This window comes from Gallus gallus, chromosome 9 (genome assembly GCF_016699485.2).
Source record: "Gallus gallus isolate bGalGal1 chromosome 9, bGalGal1.mat.broiler.GRCg7b, whole genome shotgun sequence".
NCBI classification, from domain to species: domain Eukaryota; kingdom Metazoa; phylum Chordata; class Aves; order Galliformes; family Phasianidae; genus Gallus; species Gallus gallus.
Window position 1 is genome coordinate 12,217,887 of NC_052540.1, and position 22,745 is coordinate 12,240,631.

General features: G+C 39.1%; 1 protein-coding gene across 19 annotated transcripts in view; it reads right to left on the reverse strand.

The window, feature by feature from the left end:
- DLG1 (discs large MAGUK scaffold protein 1) overlaps positions 1-22,745 on the reverse strand; it is a 131,849-nt gene that overhangs the window by 53,269 nt on the left and 55,835 nt on the right. For 5 of the 19 annotated variants that reach the window (XM_046898503.1, XM_046898502.1, XM_046898506.1 and 2 more), the window contains exon 1: positions 20,500-20,730. The exons of the other annotated variants lie outside the window; for them this stretch is intronic. In XM_046898503.1, the coding sequence (XP_046754459.1) occupies positions 20,500-20,724 (225 nt within the window). In that variant the 5' untranslated portion in view covers positions 20,725-20,730. Of the gene's footprint in view, positions 1-20,499; positions 20,731-22,745 lie in introns of those variants that run through there. 19 annotated transcript variants of the gene reach the window in all.

Here is a 22,745-nt window from a genome sequence, read left to right on the forward strand (position 1 = left end):
AGGTTTAAGAAAATCTTTCCCTCGAACAGGTGGAAGATCCTAAGACTGATTCATTTCATCATTTCCAGGACCTTTATAAAGGTTTACCATACAAATATACAGCACAACATCTTTGGCTGAGTAGGATTTTGGGTTGGGGCATTTTAATACAAACAGGAAAGCTACTGACACATAATCTACAAGGGAACAAGACTACAAATAGCATTCCGGGCAAAACATTGATTCAAATCATTCTGAGGTGCTAACATTCAGGTTGTCAACAAGCTGTCAACAACATAAACTGATGGCAACCACCATCAGAACCCCAAGCTGAACAGTAGATCAAAGTTCTTTGCAACTCGGTTGTTCCAAGACATTCCCGTGAAAATATGCTGAAGTATAATGACAAAATGAAATTACTGCAGGCTGAAAGTAAATAAATCCCCCAAACATATAAGTACTAAGCATTTTAAAAGTTCACATTTTTAAAAAACACAAAGCAACACACTTCAATAGCATAACTAATTTAAAGAGCAACAGCAAAGGTGAAAGAAACCAAACACCACCCAAGAGAAGTAACCCTTATAAAAAACAGCCGTGGTATTTCGATGATTGGTTTTTTTTTCCAGCTCTATCTAAAATTAACAGCTGGTGAAAAATGTTGCAGCTATTGAAAGATGATAGAACTAGGTATCTTTGATGCCTTGTGAGATTATTACTGTCATTTAACCATACTTATGAGGACTGCAGTAAAATCTTTTGTGTGCTTAAGTAAGGGAGGAGAGGGGTACCAGAATCTAATCTGGTCTAGAAAAACACATTTCCCAAAAAGATGTGGGACATGCTCCATGGAACAAACCTGCAGTTACCATGAGATCAATGGTGCAACCTTTAGAGGACAGATGAAATTAAAAGGCTTCAGCAGTTACTTAGCCCACATACACAAAAATAAACCTCCTCTTCAAATCTGTCTTGCTCCAAAACAAGCAGCTTCACCAATGTGAGCAGAACAAAACTCCCATTAACCAAACAGTCAGATATTAAAATACAACACTAGGGCCAAAAAGTTAACCATGAACAGGTTAGAAACGTCCTCCTTCACAGTTACAGCTCCTGGAACAAGAGAAGGTGAAAAACAAACCCACATTATTCTCAGTCGTTGACCACACAACCACCTGCTCTTTGGCTCAGCAAAGTAACAGACACAGTAGAAGTTTTCTTTGCATGCCAATCCACGCATCTATCATTGTACTGATGGCAGCTCTACTTCTGTGCTTCCTTCTTTCTCAGTCCCTAATGCCCTGTCTCTCCAGGCTTCTCATTTCCAATCACATCAAGAACCCTCCCAAACAGTTCCAATTCTAATTGTTATTATTAATCTTTTAAAACTGGTGTTGTTCATAACCCTTTGTGCTTTAAGGCTCCAGTCTTGTGACCTGTTAGCATGGTCACAGTTTTCTCCTTGATGCTGCTGATTTGGTATCCACTTTGTCTTAGCAGCCCACCCTGTTCAGCGCAACTGCCTGACAGCATTCCCATCGAGTCTCCTCCACTGTTGTGTGATGTGCAAGCCCAGGTTAAGATAAGACTGTTTTCACTTAAATGTGAGCAGTTTTATGGAATACAGGAACTGATGCAGGCACTGTGACTACCACAAGGCAGACAGGAAAGGGGAGAAGAGAGGAAGCCCAGCCTTGAAACACACTTATGCTGAATTACTTGAATTTTACTGCTTGACTTAAAATTCACACAAGTGGAAAATTATCTGAACCATTTAAGTAAAGCTTTTAATTATTCAATTATAGGACTCACAAAGAGTTTCTTTAGTGCCGTTTTATACTTCAGATAGGCTAATTTAACTACATATTTTAGAACCCCCTCTTTGCACACAATTCCACTACCCTGGCTTTTGATACAGACCACAGTGCTACATGAAATGAAACTTCGAGGACTGCAATACTATGGAGGATGCCAGACACTCAGAAAAGTAAGAAGCTAGTAATAAAACACCCACCAAAATCACCCAAAAGGGAACACTTTCTGAAATGCATAAAGGTAAAGCATCTGCAGGAGGGACAAGAAAGTTGTTGCAACCTTTTACAAGACAATAGCATGCCATATCCAAGATGCTCGCTGCACCACCGCTGTGATCAGAGCACAAACTAGAACAGGAGCAACAGAGCCCTACAAGGGCAATTAGCAGAGCAGACGTCTGCAGACAAAAAAGCAGCATCTGGCATGCTTCAATTAGCAAAGTGGGCTGCAACACTGACGATGACTTACATGCTGACACCATACATCCAGTCTGCACACGTGGTAGGTACCAAGATCATAAGACATTCATGTTCCAAAGTATTAGTGGCACACAGCCTCAGGTCTGCATGTGCTGCACATGTCACCACACCTCTGCCTACTTCTCCTCCTTCCAAGAGTAGGGCTAGTGCTCAGCTCAGCATACAGCCTCTTCCAGAGTGGGCATGCAGACACTTTGCACTTCCCTTCCTTCCCTTTCTCAGCAACAACACCCTTCAATGCACCCGAAGGTGAAGCAGCAGAACTTCTGCACATGTGAGGCCTGCAAGCTGTATGTATGAAGAACATGCATGGGGAAAGAGAGATGCTGTAAGGAAAGGAAGAGACAGCATCATCCAAAAAAGAGGGGAACCCAAGTAACCTTCAGTATCTATTTTTTCTACAGTTGTATATATTTTTCTACATTCGCTTGGAGAAAGCCCAAGAAAGACCAAATCACTTAAAGTGAACTATGGGTGGCGAAGTGCAGTGCCAACAGAAGAACAAGCCCTGCTCCTTAACGCTGCATGCAAAAAACATCACCTGATCACTTTGGATTATTTAGTAGTAACAGACAATGCAAGAAATTACATGGTTTTGAACCTAGAAAGTCTTAATAAGAGAAGAAGAATGCTAATTTCACTTCACTATGACACATAATCAGCCTGAAAATGATTATGTGCTAATGGTATCTGTGAGAGAAGCTGAACAGGCTCCAACAGCCCAAGGCATCACTCTCAGTGCTCTCCTTCCTAGGAATTTCAGAGAAAACATATATATAATAATGTTCCTACAATGTTCAGGAATTTGCTAAATTAATACACTAAATTATTCTCAAAGACAAAAGCTTACCCCCAAAATAACTCAAAATTAATACATCTCTAACTACAACATTGAATAATTCTGCTTTAAACAGACAGAAACCTATGTACACTATAAAAACAGTAATGTGCTAATTAAAAATGTGTAAAACGAACAGTAGCACATTTATGACAAACTATATCATATATATTATATATATGAGCACACGACTTGAACACTAACACACTAAGTGAATCTGACAGCAGAAATAAATGCATGAAAATCTGCATTAAAAAGTTATTTTGTTACAAGAGTCACAAGAAATTTTGTTGGGTAGCACGATAATGTGATAGACATCCTAATTGCATAAATAAAAAATGACCAACTTTACAAGTTGCACATTTAAGAAAAACTAATTTAATAATGCATTTTGACAGCTAATTAAAATTATGGCAGTAAACATCTCCAGATCTAATACTGAAGTCCAGACCTTGTGAAAAGAAACAACACTCCCATTTGCTCATCCCTAACCAACATACACAGTAACACCTTCTATGAGGAAACGCCAACTAACCTGAAATGAATCAAAGCCCCGAACGCACCTGGAAGCAGATCACCAGATCAAATTCCACAACACCGCTACTTCTCAAGTGCCAGAAGATAACGTTTTGGAGAACAAAACTAAAGCAAACCACACCTTCCTCCCTTTCATTAAGTTACTATCTGAAAAGAACGCTGCATGCAGTGCAATAATCTTAATGGAAAACAGTGACAAGAAATACCCCTTTGCCAAGTGGACTTCATTAATTACTACTCTGATTGCTAACCATAAAACACATGGGAAAAAAAAAAAGGCAACAGCAGGGTTAAACTACAGAAAGAAGTACGACATATTATCCACAGTCTGCATCATATACACCTCATCTCATTTTACAAGAGCACAACATCTTCCAAAACTGCACATCTCTAAGTGCCTAATGCAATACGTACCTTTGCTACGTAACAGTTAGAGCACGAGCCATCAGACACCCAGCCACTAGCAGCTTTAACTTTTGCTGTGCTTTTTGTAGGACTCTTTTTTACACTATCACGCAGGTTAGTAAATTTTCCTCTGTGTTTGGAAGAGGCTGGCAGTGTGGACGAACTAAAAGACGTATGAAAGCCCAGTGCCTGCTGCTGATGCTGGAAAGGCTGCTTTGGCTGCACATGGCGATTCTGATGTATTTCCATTCTGGGGTTCCTGGTTAAATCAGCTAGCTTGAGCATTCCCATGTCACAGTCATCTGCAGCACCATAGCGTTTGTAGTCATGACAGTACGCAGTCATGAAACTAGCAACACAACAGTCCTTTCTGGGAGAAAATGGAGGGAAAATAAACCAAAATATTACCTCCTGAAAACGTTTAAAGTATTATTGTTTTCTAGATTACGGTCGTAGGAAAAAAACCCAGCAGTGAATGCTGTTTTAGCTAGGACTGCATGTAGTGTACTCTCTCACGCTATTTAAAGGGCACCATTGAACCACCACACAACAGTCAATTTGCTAGGCATAAATAATCAATGCAGTGCACAAATTATTGAATAGATGGCAAAACTCATCTGACTATTAAAAAGCAGCTATGAAAGGTTATAGTTATTTTTTCTCCTACATGAAATCCTACCATCCCTAAACTTTGTTGCATTTTTACGATATCTCTGATATTTGCTGCTAGAATATATTGTAAAGTGTTTATTTCTCTTTTGCAAACTTTACAGGGGCTGAATTACTTTGTGTTCATCTGTTAAAGGCTCATATTGCCATGAATACATCAGCATTGTATAACCACAATCTTAAGTTACTCACTGTTTAAAAGAATAGTTTAAAAATCGTAACAATTATTTTTAAAAAGGTTCTTTATTAATTTCATTGTTTATTCAGTTTTTAATATCACAGATGCATTATCTCTTGCATTTTAACCCTTGTTTTCAAAACAAAACCCTCACCTCCAGGAAAACAAAAAGCACGCGCAGAGGAGCTGTCTTGATACAGTCGTACTGATGTATGTTTAACTTTACCAGCCCACCGTAAATCATTCCTTCTAAAAAGAGATAGGGTTTAAAAGTTAAGTTCCCAAAGACCACATGAAAATTGTCATGTAAATAGGGCCACTTCCCACCCACACAGCTCCACAGCAGCATGGCCCGTGCTATCTGCCTTCTGCCCTGTGGGTCTGGTGTAGGAATACGCTGTGAGTCTGAATATCTATCTGGCACTGGGCATGGTGAGAATGAAGGACGTTAGCCCACAGAAAACAAAGCTGGATTAGGTCAGCTGTGCTATGATGAAGCAGAGAGATTTTATCAGTTCAAAGCATTAAAACAATATTTTCCCTTTCATCGTACACTGTTCTACAGTAAACCTGGCTACTGCAATATGAGTCAGCATAATTATTGCACAGAGATTAAAAAAAACTAGAAATAAAGACTTACGTACAAAAATTTACAGTTATTTATAGCATGGATATTAAGAGAGAAATAAGAACTGACAGATGCTCCTCTAATCACGAAGAGCTGCCACGTCTCATCTTCTACCCAGAATGGATGTAATCAAGAGCTGCATATCAGATCATTAATGTGATACTTAAAAATACGGAGACAGAAAGGTTTCTGGCCAGTGACAGAAAGCTGGGAACATGTTGGTCATACAAAGCCTCACACATGTGGGTTTGTGCACTGCAGGTGTGTCTTCTGCCTCTGCAACAGCAGGGAGAGGGATGAGAGTGTCCTGCTAACACTAACAGGCAGATGCAGATGCACACGGGTCGTAGAGAGACCCCAGATTTCATTACTGAAGGGCAAAGGCAGTGAGAAAGATAAGCACATTGTGAATGTGCACAGAGGCTAACAGTTCAAAATGAGCACATCACAACTAATTTTTCCTCCTTGAAGAAAATTCCCCACATACATTCATAGTGAGCAAATATGAGGTATCAGCTTTGCAGAAAACACAGACTAAGTACCTCCTTGCTTCAAGTGAAAATCAGCTTTGAAATGCACTAATTGAGAATGTGAAGAGTTGCTGGATACTGTGTTCTTGGAAACTGAGCTGTATGACTTGGAACACTCTCCTCCAGACAAAAGGGAAGAGACATGAGGGAATTCACACCTCCGGTGCTTCAGACACACTGACTTCAGTAGCAAAAGAATAAAAGTGATATGGCAGATAGTTGATAATAGTACAAAGAGGTGTCCGGAAGTCCATGTGTCTTTGGTTCCTAAAACCATGACAATGAGATATTGATGATTAAAAAAAAGAAAAACAGAGAGAGCAATGAAGTTTAGTGTTCTGTGGGTACAGGAACAGAACCGTGGTGACAGAAAGATGGGCAGAAGAAGAAAGAAATTTATAATAAACACAAAGTGAGGCTTACGTAGAGCAATCTCGATGTAAACAAAATGAAAATAACAACAAAAAAAAAACCCAAAACCAAAACCAAGGAAGAAGAGCAAGCAGTAAAGGCAAGAGGAATGCTATTCACAGAGATCAGACATATGAGAGTCAGAGATTATTCTGCCAAATTACATTCACACAAGTGATGTAAGGCAACGCCTGCCTTGAGGTTGTACCAGCAAAAGAAAAATCTGTGGGGGAGCAGAAGGACATATGGATGATTCAAAGAAAGAAAAACAGTTATGTAACGAAAGCGGCACAGATTTGACAAGATCCTCCTCTGACTGCAGAAAGTCTGTGAGTGTTCTCTGCAGACTGCATTAATTGCTAGCGTGAGCCGCTTCACTCCTCTGCCAAGTGCTAAGTGATTTCACATAACTAGAGGGGGTTCAGGATGGGGCTGTGCTGTAATCGTACCTGCAAACTGAACTACCTGTTGCTATCACAGAGGTGAATCATCCTCGTTCTTTTAAATTACTACAGAAACAATTTGCATGGATCACTTCAACCAGGCATTTTGTAACTTCTTCTTTAAAATGTACAACACGGAGTTTTTTGCAGCAAGCTGTTAAAATGCCAATAACACATTACAAGCAGTATTTCTTCAAGAGTCACCTTCTTTCCACATTGTATAACAACCACCTCATAGCTGGCAACAATACCTGTGGACAGGGAAAGCAGAACTAATGTCTGATTGACAGCATCTACTGTGAGGATCTTTTTCAAGTCCAGGCAACCTTCAAGGGCCAGCTTCTGTTAGTTCAAAAAGCAATTGCAATGCTTATGAGAATTCTCCAAAAATAATTCTGTACTTCACTCCTCCCATTGCCTTTCAGCAGTTACCACACACGCTGCAACTCCTGTTAATAGAACTCGACAGATAAAGACCAGCCCACATTCCTTACAACTTCATGCAAGTAGGAAATAAAGTATCTACAAAAGTGAACAAAACCTAAAAAGCAGAAAGGTAGGAAGAAATAATTTTGATTCAAAATCCATTGACCAGGCTGAAAATAAATGCAATATTTTATTTTCAGAGATACATTGCTTAATTGTATATCCTTCTGTGAACTACATCCTTGAATGCCACAGGACATTTCACTTGTGAAGTTTGCTGCCTCAAGAACTTCACATCAATCTTGCTCAAAGCTATAAAAGTCAATATTCATCTAAACCTATCTTCTGAGATAGACAGGCTGCTTGGTAGGGTCTAAAGTTGGAAAGAAGGCAGCACAGATGCCATCTATCCTTATTTACAAACCACGTTAGCTGTACGCTGCCCAGAACACCGAAGACCACAGACATGAATGCTGCTGCACCATCCATACCATGCTTCTCCTGAAATCAGTACCATCCTGTGGTCTGGGCATGACTGCAGTGAAAGCTGCACCTCTGTGAGTGCTCTATGTGGAAGACAGCCAGCCAGCACAGTAGGTATGACTAAACTGTAGCAGTTGTTTTCTTTGTTTGCTTAAAAACAAGGCAACAAATTGATTCTCTAACCTACTTTTCTACTCAGGTGCCACAACACTTTACAGTTAACTCAAATGAACTTAAAACTTTAAAGTTAAAAACAAACAGAAAACCCACAAATAAATTTGATGGGGGAAACAGCAACAGTGGAATATCAGGAGAATCAAAAATGGCGAAGATGACCTCAACTGATTTAAAGATAAATGAGCAATTTATTTACCGTCAATGCCCTTCTACAATCTTAATCTTACAAAAGCAATCCATCGAGGACCAATTTGTACCATAATTACTGCAATCAGAAGTAAAGCAACAAAGGCAGTAACAGCAGGGCTGTTGTTACTTGCTGAGGCCCAGTAAAAAAATTTAGGGCAGAGAAGATAAACTGCTAAATCCATAAGCAATAGCATAAGAGCAGAACGGCTGTCCAGCAGCACATGGGATCAAGTTCTACTCTGTAGCAGTAGAGCTGTTCTATGAGATAAATGGAAACCTGCCACATGTCAGTGGGAGGCTGGAGCCCCAAAGCAACTGGCAGCTCTCACATGGTGCCCAGCTGCTTCTTCATGGGTAAAACCTTCAGGTGCTGAGAAAGGCACACAAATATGAGCAATAATTGCAGTTTCAGCAACCAACAACCCATCTCTCGTCTCTGTCAGGATCTGAAAATGGAACCTTATCGACCGAATTCCATCCGGAATAATGCCTCATCCAAAGGAGGGTACCAGCCCCCTCCAAGTCTGGTGTTCAGAAGGAGTTAGCTCAAAATAATTTGTCCTGTCAGCATTCCAAAGGACTCCTTCAATGACTGAAAGTAAGTCATATTCCTAATCTATACGCAAAGTTAATTCTGGTTTTAGTAAAGGTAAGTATGATTTTGGTTTTTCAAATTCTCAGCTAACATCCAGCACCAAGCCCTCTGCCACAGGTTAATCACTTACATTCACCAAGCAACCTTGAACTTAGGTTCAAAACAGAATTACAGGCTCCTCACTGAGGTTCATAAGTGAGATTAGAATGAATTTAATGTATTTAATTTATTATTCAACACACAGCCATTTAAACAACATCACCCTTAAGAACTGTAGCTTTCATTATTACTCTGAAGAGCCCACAAATAAGCCCAGGCAGCGTTTTAGCATTAGAAAGAAGCCGAGCAAAAGAAAAACGTACTCTAAGGCTTCATTACAGAAAAATAACAACACTCTAAGATGTCTTGAGACTGGTGCTTTTCAGTATCTTTACCAATGACTTAGAGAGTGGGACTGAGTGCACCCTCAGCCAGTTTGTTGATGACACCAAGCAGAGTTGACACAATAGAGAGAAGAGATGCCATCCAGAGGGACCTGGAGAGGCTCATGAAGTGGGCCCTCATGAACTTAATAAGGTTCAATAAGGCCAAGAGCAAGGTGTTGCACTTGGGTCAGGGCAATCCCAGATATACATATGGACTGGGAGAAGAACTCTTTGAGAGAAGCCCTGCAGAGAAGGACTGGGGGGTTCTGGTCGATGAAAGCCAGACATAAGTCAGCAGTGTGAGCGTGCAGCCCAGAAGGCCAACAATATCCCAGGCTGCATCAACAGACAAGTAGCAGCAGGGCGAGGGAGGAGATTGTCCCCCTCTGCTCTGTCCTCATCAGGCCCCACATGGAGTACTGCATCCAAGCCTGAGGCCACCAGTACAGGAAGGATGCTGGAGTGGGCTACAGAGATGCTCAGAAGGCTGGAGCACCTCTCCTATGAAGAAAGGTTGAGGGCGTTGGGGGTGTTCAGCCTGGAGAAGAGAAGGCTCCAGAGAGACCTCGATGCAGCCTTAAAAGGAGCTCATAAAAAGGAGGGAGACAAAATTTACTTGGAGGTTGTGAAGCCCTGGCACTGCTGCCCAGGGAAGCTGTGGATGCCCCAACTCTGGAGGTGCTCAAGGCCAGGTTGGATGGGCCCTGGGCAGCCTGAGCTGGTGGGGGCCAACCATCCCATGGCAGGGATTGGGACTAGAGTATCTTTGAGATCCCTTCCAACCTAAGCCATTCTCTGATTCTACATCAATATTTTCAGGTTCTGGAATTCAAAATAGAACGGGCATTCTGTAGTACAAAACTGAGACGTAATTGTGTTAATTTCTGAGAACTCTTTTATATCTAAATACAATAAATAAAGGCTGGTTACTCTTCATGCACTTTAATGAATATGGCAGTTCTTACAAAATTTTGGAGAACATCATTTCCAATTCTTCCTAAATAATTACAACAGAATCATTAAATCCTCTTAGGCAGCACACGTATTTTGTTCTTTATAATTCATTCAAATTGAAAAAGGTTACCCATATCTAGGGCTCTGATACTAGGAAACGACTTCTCTCAATACTAGGAATAGATCAATTAACTTTAAAAACTATCACAACATTCTTCTCAGAATTTTGCAGAGCTTTCATTTGTTTGTTTTGGTTCTTTGTTAAAATTCAATTACTCTGTAAGAAATATTACTCATAAAATATTAAAATGACACATACGAACCACATCCTATATAAAGCACAATCTTTTTCTTTAAGCAAGGGAACCTGAAGTTTCTTACTCTAAAGTGCCTAATTGCCCCTGAAAGTACAGCCTTAGAACAATGATTAAGTGTCTGAAGGAAATCAATGAATCTAAGTTTGGCGTGGGCAAGTTATTATTTATTTTATTGATAGTTGTATTACTTTGTGAGGAAACCATTAGCTGCACAAAAATTTCTTTATGCAGAATTTGCCCTAAAACGCTGACCAGAAGTAAAATGTAATTTAACTCACATTAATGAACAACAAAAAGAAAATCACTAGAAAAGGCACATTCAAGAATCCATTAATTGAAATTCATTAATAACTTCAGAAAGTGTCCAAAAATTTTAGTAAATTAATTATTTTATTTACACATTAAGTGTCTTTATACTGAAGCCACTCCTTACTTCATTTACAAAACACTTCAAACAAACAGCATTAGCATTTTATCTTTACACATGCTGAATTCTTCCCAGAGATGACTATGTATTTTCACTACAGATCTGACAGCTTTATATTACTATGCAGATGCTTTGCCCTATCATTGCTCAGCGCTACAGCTAAAATCCTTACCAGGCAATTACTAGCTAGGTACCACATCTGATTTTATTCATTCTTACACCATGGAAACACTGGAAGCTGCCTCACTCTTGCTTCCATGACAACATGCAGTTATAATACTATCTCAAACAAGTACCGTTATACAACACACACAGCCTCTAGAATGAGTCATGAAGCCCTGCAACTTTTCAGTAAAATAGGCACCTATACTGTCAAACACTCATGGCCCTTAACAAGTTAAGACACCATACAACAGCTGTAATACTTAGTATTACTTGTGCAAACTCCGCAAGTAAATAAAAAGTAAATAACAATGCTGTTTGCTGAACAATTTCCATAGCATTGTAGCACTTCTCTGTATAATTTAGAAAAGAACATAATCTTTTTCAGCCTTACAATGGAAAACAAACACTTCTGTATAATTCTAATCTTACAACGTTGAATAAAAATAATATATTTTAAAAAGAAGGTCTGCAGAGAGGCTGATTTGTGGTCCATAATTATCCATCAGCATTTCATCTGGATTTCAGGTTAATTACTGCCCAGAGACACCAGGGCTCAGGTTTGCTCACTTCAGATGTGATGCTGGACAAATACTATCACGGCCTTCCATAGACAGCTCGTGCACAAGCTGCTTAACCTCTCAAGCAGCACAGGAAACCTGAGCCAGTCATTTGGAATTCTGTCCTATTCCACATTAAAGCAGCCTGTACAATTCATTAAGTGGAACCAGACAGAGTCAGACAACCTAAATTAAAATGGAGCTAGGTCTATCCACTTGTATCCGAACTGAGTGCAAAACTCACTCAAAATGCTCCCTGCAGTTGCCCAGGATGGAGCCAAGGGCCGCAGCTCAGCACTGCCATGTGGTGGGCTTCATCTGGTGACAGAAAGCTGCACTGCCAGCCGTGAGGCTCTGATTAACTTTATTAAAAAAAAAAAGTATTAATCACTCACCCATGCCTCTGTTTCTCTGCCAGCCATACAAACACCCTACCCCAGATCATTCATGAATGTGACCTCATGGAACTCCAGTCCCAGCTGAAGGGACCTGTTTTAAGCAATTGAAAACCTACAAGATATTCTTCCCCCTTATCTCATAACATCACTAATTTTAACTGCCTTTGATCCAGGAACTATTACTTTCAAATACTTCTATAATTATAATGACCTTCTAATGACTAAATGATCCCATGTATGCTTTTATCTACACGTTCCCTGTTTTCCAAGAAGTATGGAAGATCTGTGAATGCTCATTTTCCTTTATAAAGAGAAGCTGACTTCTTTTCAATCTATCTGTTTATCCATCTGTTCATTCTTTTTTAATAATCATTTCCCACAGAAATCAGAACTGCACAGCTGCAGCCTCAGAGAATACAACTCAGCACCTTGTAAAAAGGGCATCGTATTTGCTTTCTGAATTTTTTTATTTCTAGGAATACTCAGTTAAAACAAAAAGGTCACATAGAATATGACGGGCCCTTCACCCATAATAAACATAAGTTCCTTACGAAATCCTGAGTAAATGTCATCACATATTGATCATCTGTGCTTCTTGCCAAATTAATTTAAACTCTCTCCTATTGGCACCTGATTTATTTATTTATTTGAACACAGGAAATGAATCATAGGAACTGCTTCAAGCTCAAACGTGGGACTGCCCCAGCTGTAATTCTGGCTTGGAGAAAAGCATCTGCTTTAGCATCCCACGCCTGGGAATAGTTACCTGGGAAAGCGTTATCGCCATCAGCAGCGGGAGCGGTAGTATTTCACTGTCAGTTTGCATGCCACTTTATTTAGGATGAAATCACTTGAAGTGCTGCTCTGTAATGGGTCATGTGCTGAAATTTTTAAAAGCTATATGGAGGTTTTCGCTCACAGCGTTCAAAAAGAGTAACAAATATGGAAGGAGTTGAAACAAAAAAAACTAAGAGTGGCAGTAAGTAATTTGAAGTATAAGCTGCTTTCTAGCAGTTTACAGCTTCCAAACAGCAGATTAAAGTCATTATATCAAATGTTGAATCACCACAGATTTTGTGATTCATTTTTATGTTTTCAAGTACAACATCATTTGTCATAATTTTTTTTTCTTTTTAACATAGGAAATATTCCTTTATGACCCTGATCTGGCAATTATATAATGTCCCACTAAGTTTTTAAATGCTTTGTTATAATAAAGATCCTTCTTTAAAATTTGATTTTCTATTTGACTTTCTGTGGCTTCAGCTCTCAGACTTGGAACACAGATGCCGCCTTCTACTAAATAAACAAGCTTACTAATTACAGAAATCTATCCTCATGTTTATATTTAGTCTGTGATGAAGCAATCTCCTGACTTTCCTTTGGGTGAACTAAGTAGAGATTCTTAAGTTTCTCATTTCAAAGTAAGTCCTCCTGAACACAATCTACAGGTATAATCCCTTTTCTGAACACTTTTCCAATTCATTAAGATCCCTTTTCACATTTTAGATCAGAGACTATACAACATTACAGTCCCCTCTTCCTCTTTCTCCAAAGGAAAAAGAAAACCCCTTCTCACATGTTTGTCTTAAGATACAGTTAACTAGAAGAACTACAAAACTACATTTGTTTAGTAACTTTATAGCAATCTTTACCCTGTTCTCTATTTTGTTACAAAAGCGTTACCTGGGAGGCACTCAACATGGGTTGCACAATTAACTTCAGTGAAAACTGTAAATAAATAAATACATGCGCTGTGAGGTGGCGCTAATAAAGAGAATATAGGTGGAGAGGCAGGAAGGCTCAGGCCTAACATTCCCAGAGTGGTTTCAAGTAAATACCCCACAAAATAGCAGGAAGAAACTGAGAACTCTGTGGTTAAATATCTGAAATCACATCAAAAGATCGATAAAGCTTCACAGGTACCAGTCTCCAGTAACAACAATATGAACTTCCAAACAGAGATTTAAAACCAAAGGTGCCAGAAGAACAGCAGTATTCTTAAACTGACTGTTGTTGTTTTTTCTTTTAACAGTGTCGAAGGAAAATTAAAACTATTTGGTCTGAATGCTATGAAAAATACTGCAGAGGTAGTCTGTGTTTCTTAAATTATTGTTTATGTAAACCATTTCACTGAAGAGCCAGTTGCAAGGGGTTAGAATATGCACTGGGAACAATTTAACTGAGCAAACACAGAAAATTCAAAAATGGCAAGATCAGCTTACAGGAGACAAAATGAGTCATATCGGTCTGTTATCTGTCTAGAGAATGTGTCAGCTCAACTACATCCTAATGTACAGCAAAACAAAGGACAAATAAATGTACACAGACAAGCTGTAGAGCAAGCCTGCTATATTAGAGAAGGGGGTTACATGCAGTGAGATGAAATTCAGTAACAGCTGAGGTCACGTGGAATAGCAATAAGCAGCACACAGGCACCCTGAGGAACACCAAACTGGAAAACAAGTCCAGATATTTTTAATTTAAAAAATTAAAATAGACACAGAATGGAGTCCTTGCCCTACAACAAATGGAGGCCTTCAAACTTCTATTTATTTTTTTATTTATTAAATGTTGAACCTAATACATGGAGCCTTGAGTCTTCCAAACAGCCAGGGAGCATGCTGGGATTTTGTATCAGAGCCCAAGCAGGTACTGAAGGAACACAGACTAGTAGCAAGACACGATCACTTGAAGCAGACACAGAGGATTCCACATCAACGAGTAACAGTGACTCAGGGGTAAGGCGTAAGCACTGGCAACACACAGTACCATGCAAGTCTCAAAACATTAAAAGTAGAATAAAGAAGAAAACTCGTTTCAAGAGATGGCAAAATAATGTTTGAAACAAGAGTCCATAGTAAATGTGATCATAAAATCATACTATGAACCTCAGACAAAGATAGGGAAGGAATTGAGGAATATAAAGTAATTCCCAACCAGGGACTGGGAGTTCACTCAGCACGTTGAGTAGTTCACATGGGGTAAGATCATTACTGAGAAACAGAAAAAAATCTCAGAAAGAAAAAATGATTCAATCATTAACACAGAAGGATAACTACCTGTGCCAGGGCCTCACCACATCTGAGTAAAGAAATTCTTCCTAACAGCTAACTTAAATCTTCCCTATTTTAGATTAAAACAGAATAGATAGGAAAGCACCGGTCCCTGTAGGCATTCTAGAAAAGGGAAGCAAATTTCTCAGAAGAGACTGCACAGCTAGCGTGCACAAAGATTTTTATTTATCTTACTGTATTAACACCACAGTCTCTCTCTTTGTGTTTCCATAAATCCTAGAAAGCTTGAGGACACAAGGTTTACCAAGACTTTGACATGGCTATAAACTAGAAGTCTCTTAGAAGGATAATGCAGATTAAGCTGTCGTATCAGCCCTAAAATGTGGACGCAGGTCATTCTAAAACGACAAAGACATGTTTTCTAAATATATCTGAGACATTTTGGTTGCATTACATTCTTCAAATTATAAAAATCATCCTGCACGTCTACAATCATAATTGAGAGTGCCCTCAATAACATAGACCAAAATAGAAGAACAGGAAGAAGATGGCGTTCACTTTAGACTCAGTGGTTCTGTCAGACAGTCATTTACTTAATGATTGTATTAACTGAAACACATACAGCAGCTTTGGTAGCAGCACAGAAATGCTATACTGAAGGAGCCTTCTTGAGCTGTTTAGTAAACTGACAGGTGGTGAAAGGCAGACTGGCCTGTACTTGATTTCCAAAACACTCTGTCTGTCAATACAAGCCTCAGCTGAGAGGACAACTATCACAACATGAAATAAATTTGCAAAGTTATATGGCAAACCTAGAGTCCTGCCCCTTTCACAGACGTCCACGAGTCCACCCGCATTATCTGCTGAAGATACTGGATTAAAAGGGGCTTCAGTGCCTGCCTTGCTTGAATGCCAATGCCAATGCCGACAGACCCTGACAGCAGTAGCAATATTTCAAAAGCATGACATAGTGTTCCCTTCTCCTTCACTTAGCAGATTTCTGATCCATTCTGGAAAAGTTAATTTCCTTGAGATACAATGGAACAGAAATACGAAGAAATTCTGTAAAATCAGCTCTGAGTGAGACAGAGCAACTGTGAAATAACGGGTGTGAGAAAGCAGAACCCCAGGCCCTCTGGCAACAAGGCAGCCTGTCACCAGTCCTCATCATCACTGCTGTGCTGCAAGTGATGAAACCAGCAAATGCACTGCATGTGCCAACGTGACAACCACTGTATGGGTTTGGGAAGGAAAAAGCACAGCCCCTTTTCTTCACCTGCATACTAGTCATTTGCAAGAGGGAAGATAGCGGCTACAGCAGGGAGCCAGCAGGACACTAACAATCTACATGATGTTACATGATTCATGTTAGGTATTCCTAAGATTTATTGATTTTAATGTCCTCTTCAAATTGTATTTCTTTTTCAACATCAAGAAAATCTCATAGTCTTGATTGCACATCATTTCTGAATGAATCCAAGGCCTAAGCCCAGTCAATTTGTCAAAAATTGCCCAGTTCTCAAACTAGTAAGTAGAACAAACTTGCTGTTAATGTCTCCTTCAAAGCATGAATCCATACTGTTTTTATCTTTGCTATAAATCCACCTTATGGAAAATTGGACCAGTGACAGAATTAATATTTTCCAAAAGTAAATTCATCCTGCTACAGATGTGCGATACCATATAGCTAAAAATAAAGGATAAGGAAACGCTACAGTAGAACTCACATTTATGCTTCAGAAAATGCTCTCATAGTTAAAGTCAACCAAAGCAATCTATTTAAAGCTACTTTTTCATGTGTTAATCACAATATTAACAGCAGCAGTTTATAGGCAGAGCACATGTACATTTTAAACTCTGGGAAAAGTCTTCAATAAGAATCTAATGACAACTGTTCTTCTGTGTAGTCATATAAAATTCTCTACAGTCAGTCCTGTAATTCCTTTTTTTCTGTACTACATCACCCACCTCAATCCAAACAATGTGCTGAACAAATCCTCCTAGTAAAGAACTTAATGCCTCATGGTGGCTGCCATAACCAAATCCCAGCTTCGCTTGTAAACTTGAAGTGAAGCTATACCAGTTGTGCATTCACACTGAAGCTTAATATTCTTAAAACACATCATCTGCTGAGACTCATCCTGATATGTCTAGCTAAAACATTCAATACCTACACTGCTATCAAACCTCCTGAAACTTTAGTTGCAATATCTTCTATAGGTTCCAGGTACAATTCCAGGTTTCACATGAAGCCTTCCCTGCCTTTCCTTTTTGGCCCCTTAGTTTTGTGAACTCCATATCTAGAAATAAGTGTTGTTAAATATACCAAAATTAAAGAAAACATGGTAAATATTGCTGTAAGAAATCAACTTTCACAGGTCATGAGCTGTAAAAAGTACAGTAAAAATGGTGATGCAGATAAAGGTAAGTTCTGATTACATACAGCATTTTATACATGCTACATTTATGTTGGTAATATTTCAAAGAGCTCTCCTTACTGAGCAATATTCTTGGAATAACGGCATACAGTAAAAGTTGATATACGTATCCTGAAAAGGAGAGATCCAAAGGGAAGAAATGCTTGGGCTTAAACAACTGGCAGAAGCAGTTTACTAAGCTCTGAAATTTAATGTTAAGATATAGAATTTGTACACTAACGGTATGAGTGAAATGGAGGAGGGGAGTTATGGGCTTTTCTGCCATATATATATTTTTTCCTTTCCTAAAACATGTCCTAAAAAACTGAGGTAGAAATTAGCACAGCATATCCAAAGAGCTAAACAATTTTCCAGTATCAAATGCCGGAAGCATATTGCACCACATTACTTGCTCAGAATAGCCTGAGTGCGTTGCTGTTAGAATGAGCTCAGTGCTATGAGCTTCAGAGTGCAGGCCATTCAGATAGTGGCATTCACCATCAAGAACAGGTGCTTCACAGAGCTCAGGCTTTTATTAAAGAAATGTCTGTATCTGTGAACAAGAATCGAAAGACCAGCTTCTAATTAGATTTCTTAAATCTTTTAAGTGAATAACCAACTCCTCATCACAGAGAAAGCAGAAGGAAGATGGAAAAAAGAACAAAGGCCTCAAATGCCTGAGCACGTTCCATTGGCTTTCCTGGATAGTGGAGGAGCCGGGTGCAGGGAGTAGGGCAGTTGGCATTGCTACCTCTGACAGCTCACTGCTGCACAGGGAATGGGCATTATCCCAAGGGATGGACAGCTTCTTTAATAAAGGTCCTCCTTGCACCTGGCTGGGGAGGTAACCTATTGCAAACACCAGCCCCATCTCCAATATTAAAGTTCATAGAGCAAAGCAAGCATCACGCTCTGCTATGCCAATCCCAATCAGGAAAGCTAAAGCAATGAAGGGATCACCAAACACGGCTGCTATGCAGAAGGTTCACGTGGAGGATTCACAAGGGAAACAAGAGACCAGTAGCTTAAAAAACTATCAGTTTGATTCCACATCAATTATAAATCACCATGTTCTAACAGTATGAAAAGATACTGCCCCTCATCATAAGCAGATTTTCAACAGACAAGGTTAAAGAAGTACATCATGTCTATTATTTGGACTCTGCAATGTTGATTAAATCCAGATAATGGGAATGTCATTAGTAACAGTATGTTATTAGAATAAAGTCATCAACCATTTTCAGAATGCTGCATCACAGAACAAAACTGAAATGAACAGAAAATCAAAACTGCACCACAAGGAGCAAGCTTTAAGTGTCTGTATTTTTCCCTCCCTGAGGTGCAAACAGCTGCAATGGGTGGATAAGGCACAGGGAAGCACAGCAGCTTTTCAGAGGAAGAGGCTTTGTAACAGGCTCTTCTGTTCTCAGTGCTTACTTCTGAGTCAGCTTACTACTTTTTATCTTTTTTAACAAATGTTTAAAACCATTCCGGGTTTTTATTGCCTCCTTTTGGCCACGAACACATGTAAGCAGTTCATTTTTAGCGTAAGAATGCAATATAGATTCAGGGGGAAAAAATGCAAGCTTTCACAGATATAAAAAGCTTTTTCATAGCAGAAAAAGAGAATGAACTCTGGGATATTCACAGAATCACAGCTTAACTTTGAAGGGATCTCAGGACCTTTACCCGGTCCAACCCACTCTCAAAGAAGATGCTGTTTAGTATTTTACTTATCAGCAAACACCTAGTCCTCACTAGTAAGAATGCGGAATGTTTCATGCATTTCAACACTATTTGTTCAGGTAACTGCAACCATAATATTTATTCAGTAAAATAATACTGTACATTTTGGCTTCAAAAAACTGACAGTACTTAAAAGCTGATTGCCTGCCTAATGCATCACTGAGGGCCGGATACTGACCCATTACGGGAACTGCAGGATCACTCTTCTAAACACACATTTCCAACAAGAAATGAAAATCCCCCCTAAGGTCTCACATTTGTTTACTCGAAATTCACAAGCAAAAGAACAGGTAGCACTGAGCAGATGTCACAGTAAGAGAAAGTGGCAGTTTATCATCTTTTACACAATTACCAACTGATATGAAATACCTGAACAGCACTGTGGTCTCTGAGGGCATTTTAAAAAACAAACAAACAAACAAACAAAAACAACAACAAAACCCCAAGTTGCTGTGCTGCTCCAGCATAAATGATATTTGGAAAGCAATTACTCTTGGCTAACACTGAATTTAGCTTAGCAATAAGCAAACCAAATCTAACCCTTAGTTTTTAAGGAGCACTAACGCCTCAGCATTTTTCCATACTTTTTTCTTTGTTTCATATCCAGAGATGGTCATCTGCTAACATCAATCAGTTTTTACTTCAGAATTCTCCTCAAATCTACACACTTGAAATTTGACTTGTCTCCTCTTTTGATAATAAAACAGTACTTAGAGCAGATCAACAGTGACGTGGAAAAATACAGTCTTACAGGCTGCACCATTACATGTATATTCTGTACGTAAGGAAGGCATTCCTTAATCTTATTTATAGCAACCAAACTACAAAGATTAGAATTTGTCACACTATATATTTTAATTAAGACTTTAATTGTTTCATCCTTTCCTTTAAATACAGTTCCTTAAGTGGGAAATATGTGGTCTTTATATGAACTGTCATCTTACTACGGCTGTGGATTTGGTATTTCTTAGCTGCGTTATCCCCCTCAGGGACAAGCAGCAGAATGTAAGCTGCATTTTCCAATATTTCAATAAATACCTCATATTTAAATTGTTGGAGGCTCTCCACTTGCAAAATGACTATAAAAAGAAATTGTACCTCATCTTAACTGCCTCCATTTTCACGCTTTGATGATAAAAGTTATACAGAGCTCTGTGAAATACGAAAATGAAAGCAGACAGAAAACACCATTCATAAATCAGAGAAGCACGAATATCTAAACAGACGGCTATTTCTGACCAGCAAGTAACCAGAACACATGCAGACACAATAATTTCAACAAGTGGCATATTACCTGGGTGGAGCTGGCAGCAACAGAAATGCAGTCAATGAAACCATGTCTCCGAGTGAAAAATGCAAGTATCTGCTGCCAGCGGGAAGGCTCCGCTCGTAACTCATCTGCCGAGCCTTTCTTTGCCCACTGCTTGTGCTTTGGGCCTATGGAGCTATGGCTTGAGCCCGTGTTGCCTCGATTGGCGCGAGAATAGAGGAGTGTGTTATTTCCGAAAATGTAATTCATCTCTGCAGCTCTGCAGGTGGTTGCCAGGCAGTCTTACTTCCCTACCAGCTGCTGAGTGGTGAATGAGCAGAAAAAAAAATGCAGATAGAATTACAGCAGCATCGCTTACAGACCAGGAAAACAAAATTCTTCATAGCTGATGCTGTTCTTCTTCCAAGCTTTCCTACCACCTACATCCTTTCTCTACCTGTGATTGCTCGACAGTATGCTCATTACTGCATTAAAAACAAAAAAGCACAAGTAAAGGCTTTTCTTATTTTTCCCTTTTCAGAACACACAGCATCAAAAGCTTGTTTCCTTTTCTTAGTCGATAACAGATTCTTAAGAGAAACCGTGGAGCAGGTACAGCACTATGTCAGAAATCCACAGCTGTAAGGATGGTGGTGCATGGTGACAGCTTCTGGGTGGAGAAAGCACGGATCACAAATTGCAAGTTTCAATCACGGTCTGTAGTAAGATCCAATAGCATCTTTTCACTGCTTGCATAAATTATCAGAATGAACCGAACAAAACAGGGAACATGCAGCAATGCAGCATAATTTCACTTCCTCAATGAGATCTTAGGAAAAATATTCAAGAAAATTGTTTGCTGGCCCCTATAAAACAAAAATCCCCTCCTTTAACATCCTTTTAAATATTTATTTATTTTTTAACACACCAATAATTTTACGCTGCATACCGATGGGTGGCGAGTGGGGTTTTCTGATTCAGCAAGATTAGGGATATTAACGTCAAACACCAGAATCCAACACTCTGTTGCCTTTATCATCTTATATCACTACGTACAGTGAGCCAAGGTTATTTCATGAAAGGACAAAGAGTGGCAAAAAAATAAGAAAAGAGGAGAAAAAGCTCATAATGCCCTAATGAATTTTCAATAAAATTACTGTGATTTTCAATGCAAATCACAGGATGAGCAGCACTATAGGAGTTTCTTTTCTTTGCTCTCTTCACAGCACAAAGGCTAAGTCTCCCTGTAAATACCCCAAAGGTTATCTGGAATCCAAGTTATCTTACTGAATTCACCATTCGCATTTGTATTGGCAAATATTTTTTTTTAAATCCTGTAGCTCACATCAAAGAGACTACTTAGGAAATCACTTACGTATCCAGGCTTTCAACAAGCTTGCCTCCGGATATCCAGTACAGAATTATCAAAACTGCCTGTCCTATATTTCTGAACAAAATGCTTTAATGGTCATAATCATACACCAGGGAAAACATTTTTTTTTTTGAAGAAGAAGAATCTCAATTTGATTAACAAAGGCAGCAGAGTCCCTGTATGGGCTTACAATGCTAATAAAGGTACAACAACACAATTCTACAAACCCAGTGACTCATGATGCTCATTTTAGTAGGAATCACCAAATCCCTACACATACTTTTTTTTTTTTTTTTTTTTGCTTAATCCACTTTACACCCTTTGACAAAACAACTTTACAGACAACTTACATTGCAACGTAAGCCAAAACAATAGCATATTACTGCTTAGCAAGATATTGGTATAGTTCAGTGCACTACTTACTTTTCCTTACTAGTACACCTGAAAACCACACCGTATTCTAATGTTTTGAGAACATCTTCCAGAGAGACTTTAGTAATTTTCAGAAAACACAATGTCTTTTCAGTGTAAATCATACGAAGCTAAGTCTGGTTTGTGCACAGGTCTCAAAGCTACATTCATAAAGTAGACGATGGAAGTAAAGAGGTCTCTGAGATGCACTAGGTACAATGATTCCTTTAAATGGAGAAGCTTCTCACAATGTTAATTCTTCCAAACTGGGAGAAGGGAAGACTGCAGCCTTAGGTGAACAGTGCCCTACCCACACAAGTTTCCACAGTCATAAAACACAATTTTGTAAACACTTGTTAATATTGTACCACTGCACACAATGCTATGAAGAGTCGCTAGAGAGACCACTAAGCAGCTGTAATTTGCTGGTGTAAAAATACACAAGCTATTTATTACCTTTAAGCCAGAACATTGAATTTTATATACACGAGCATCTGATAAGAAAGAC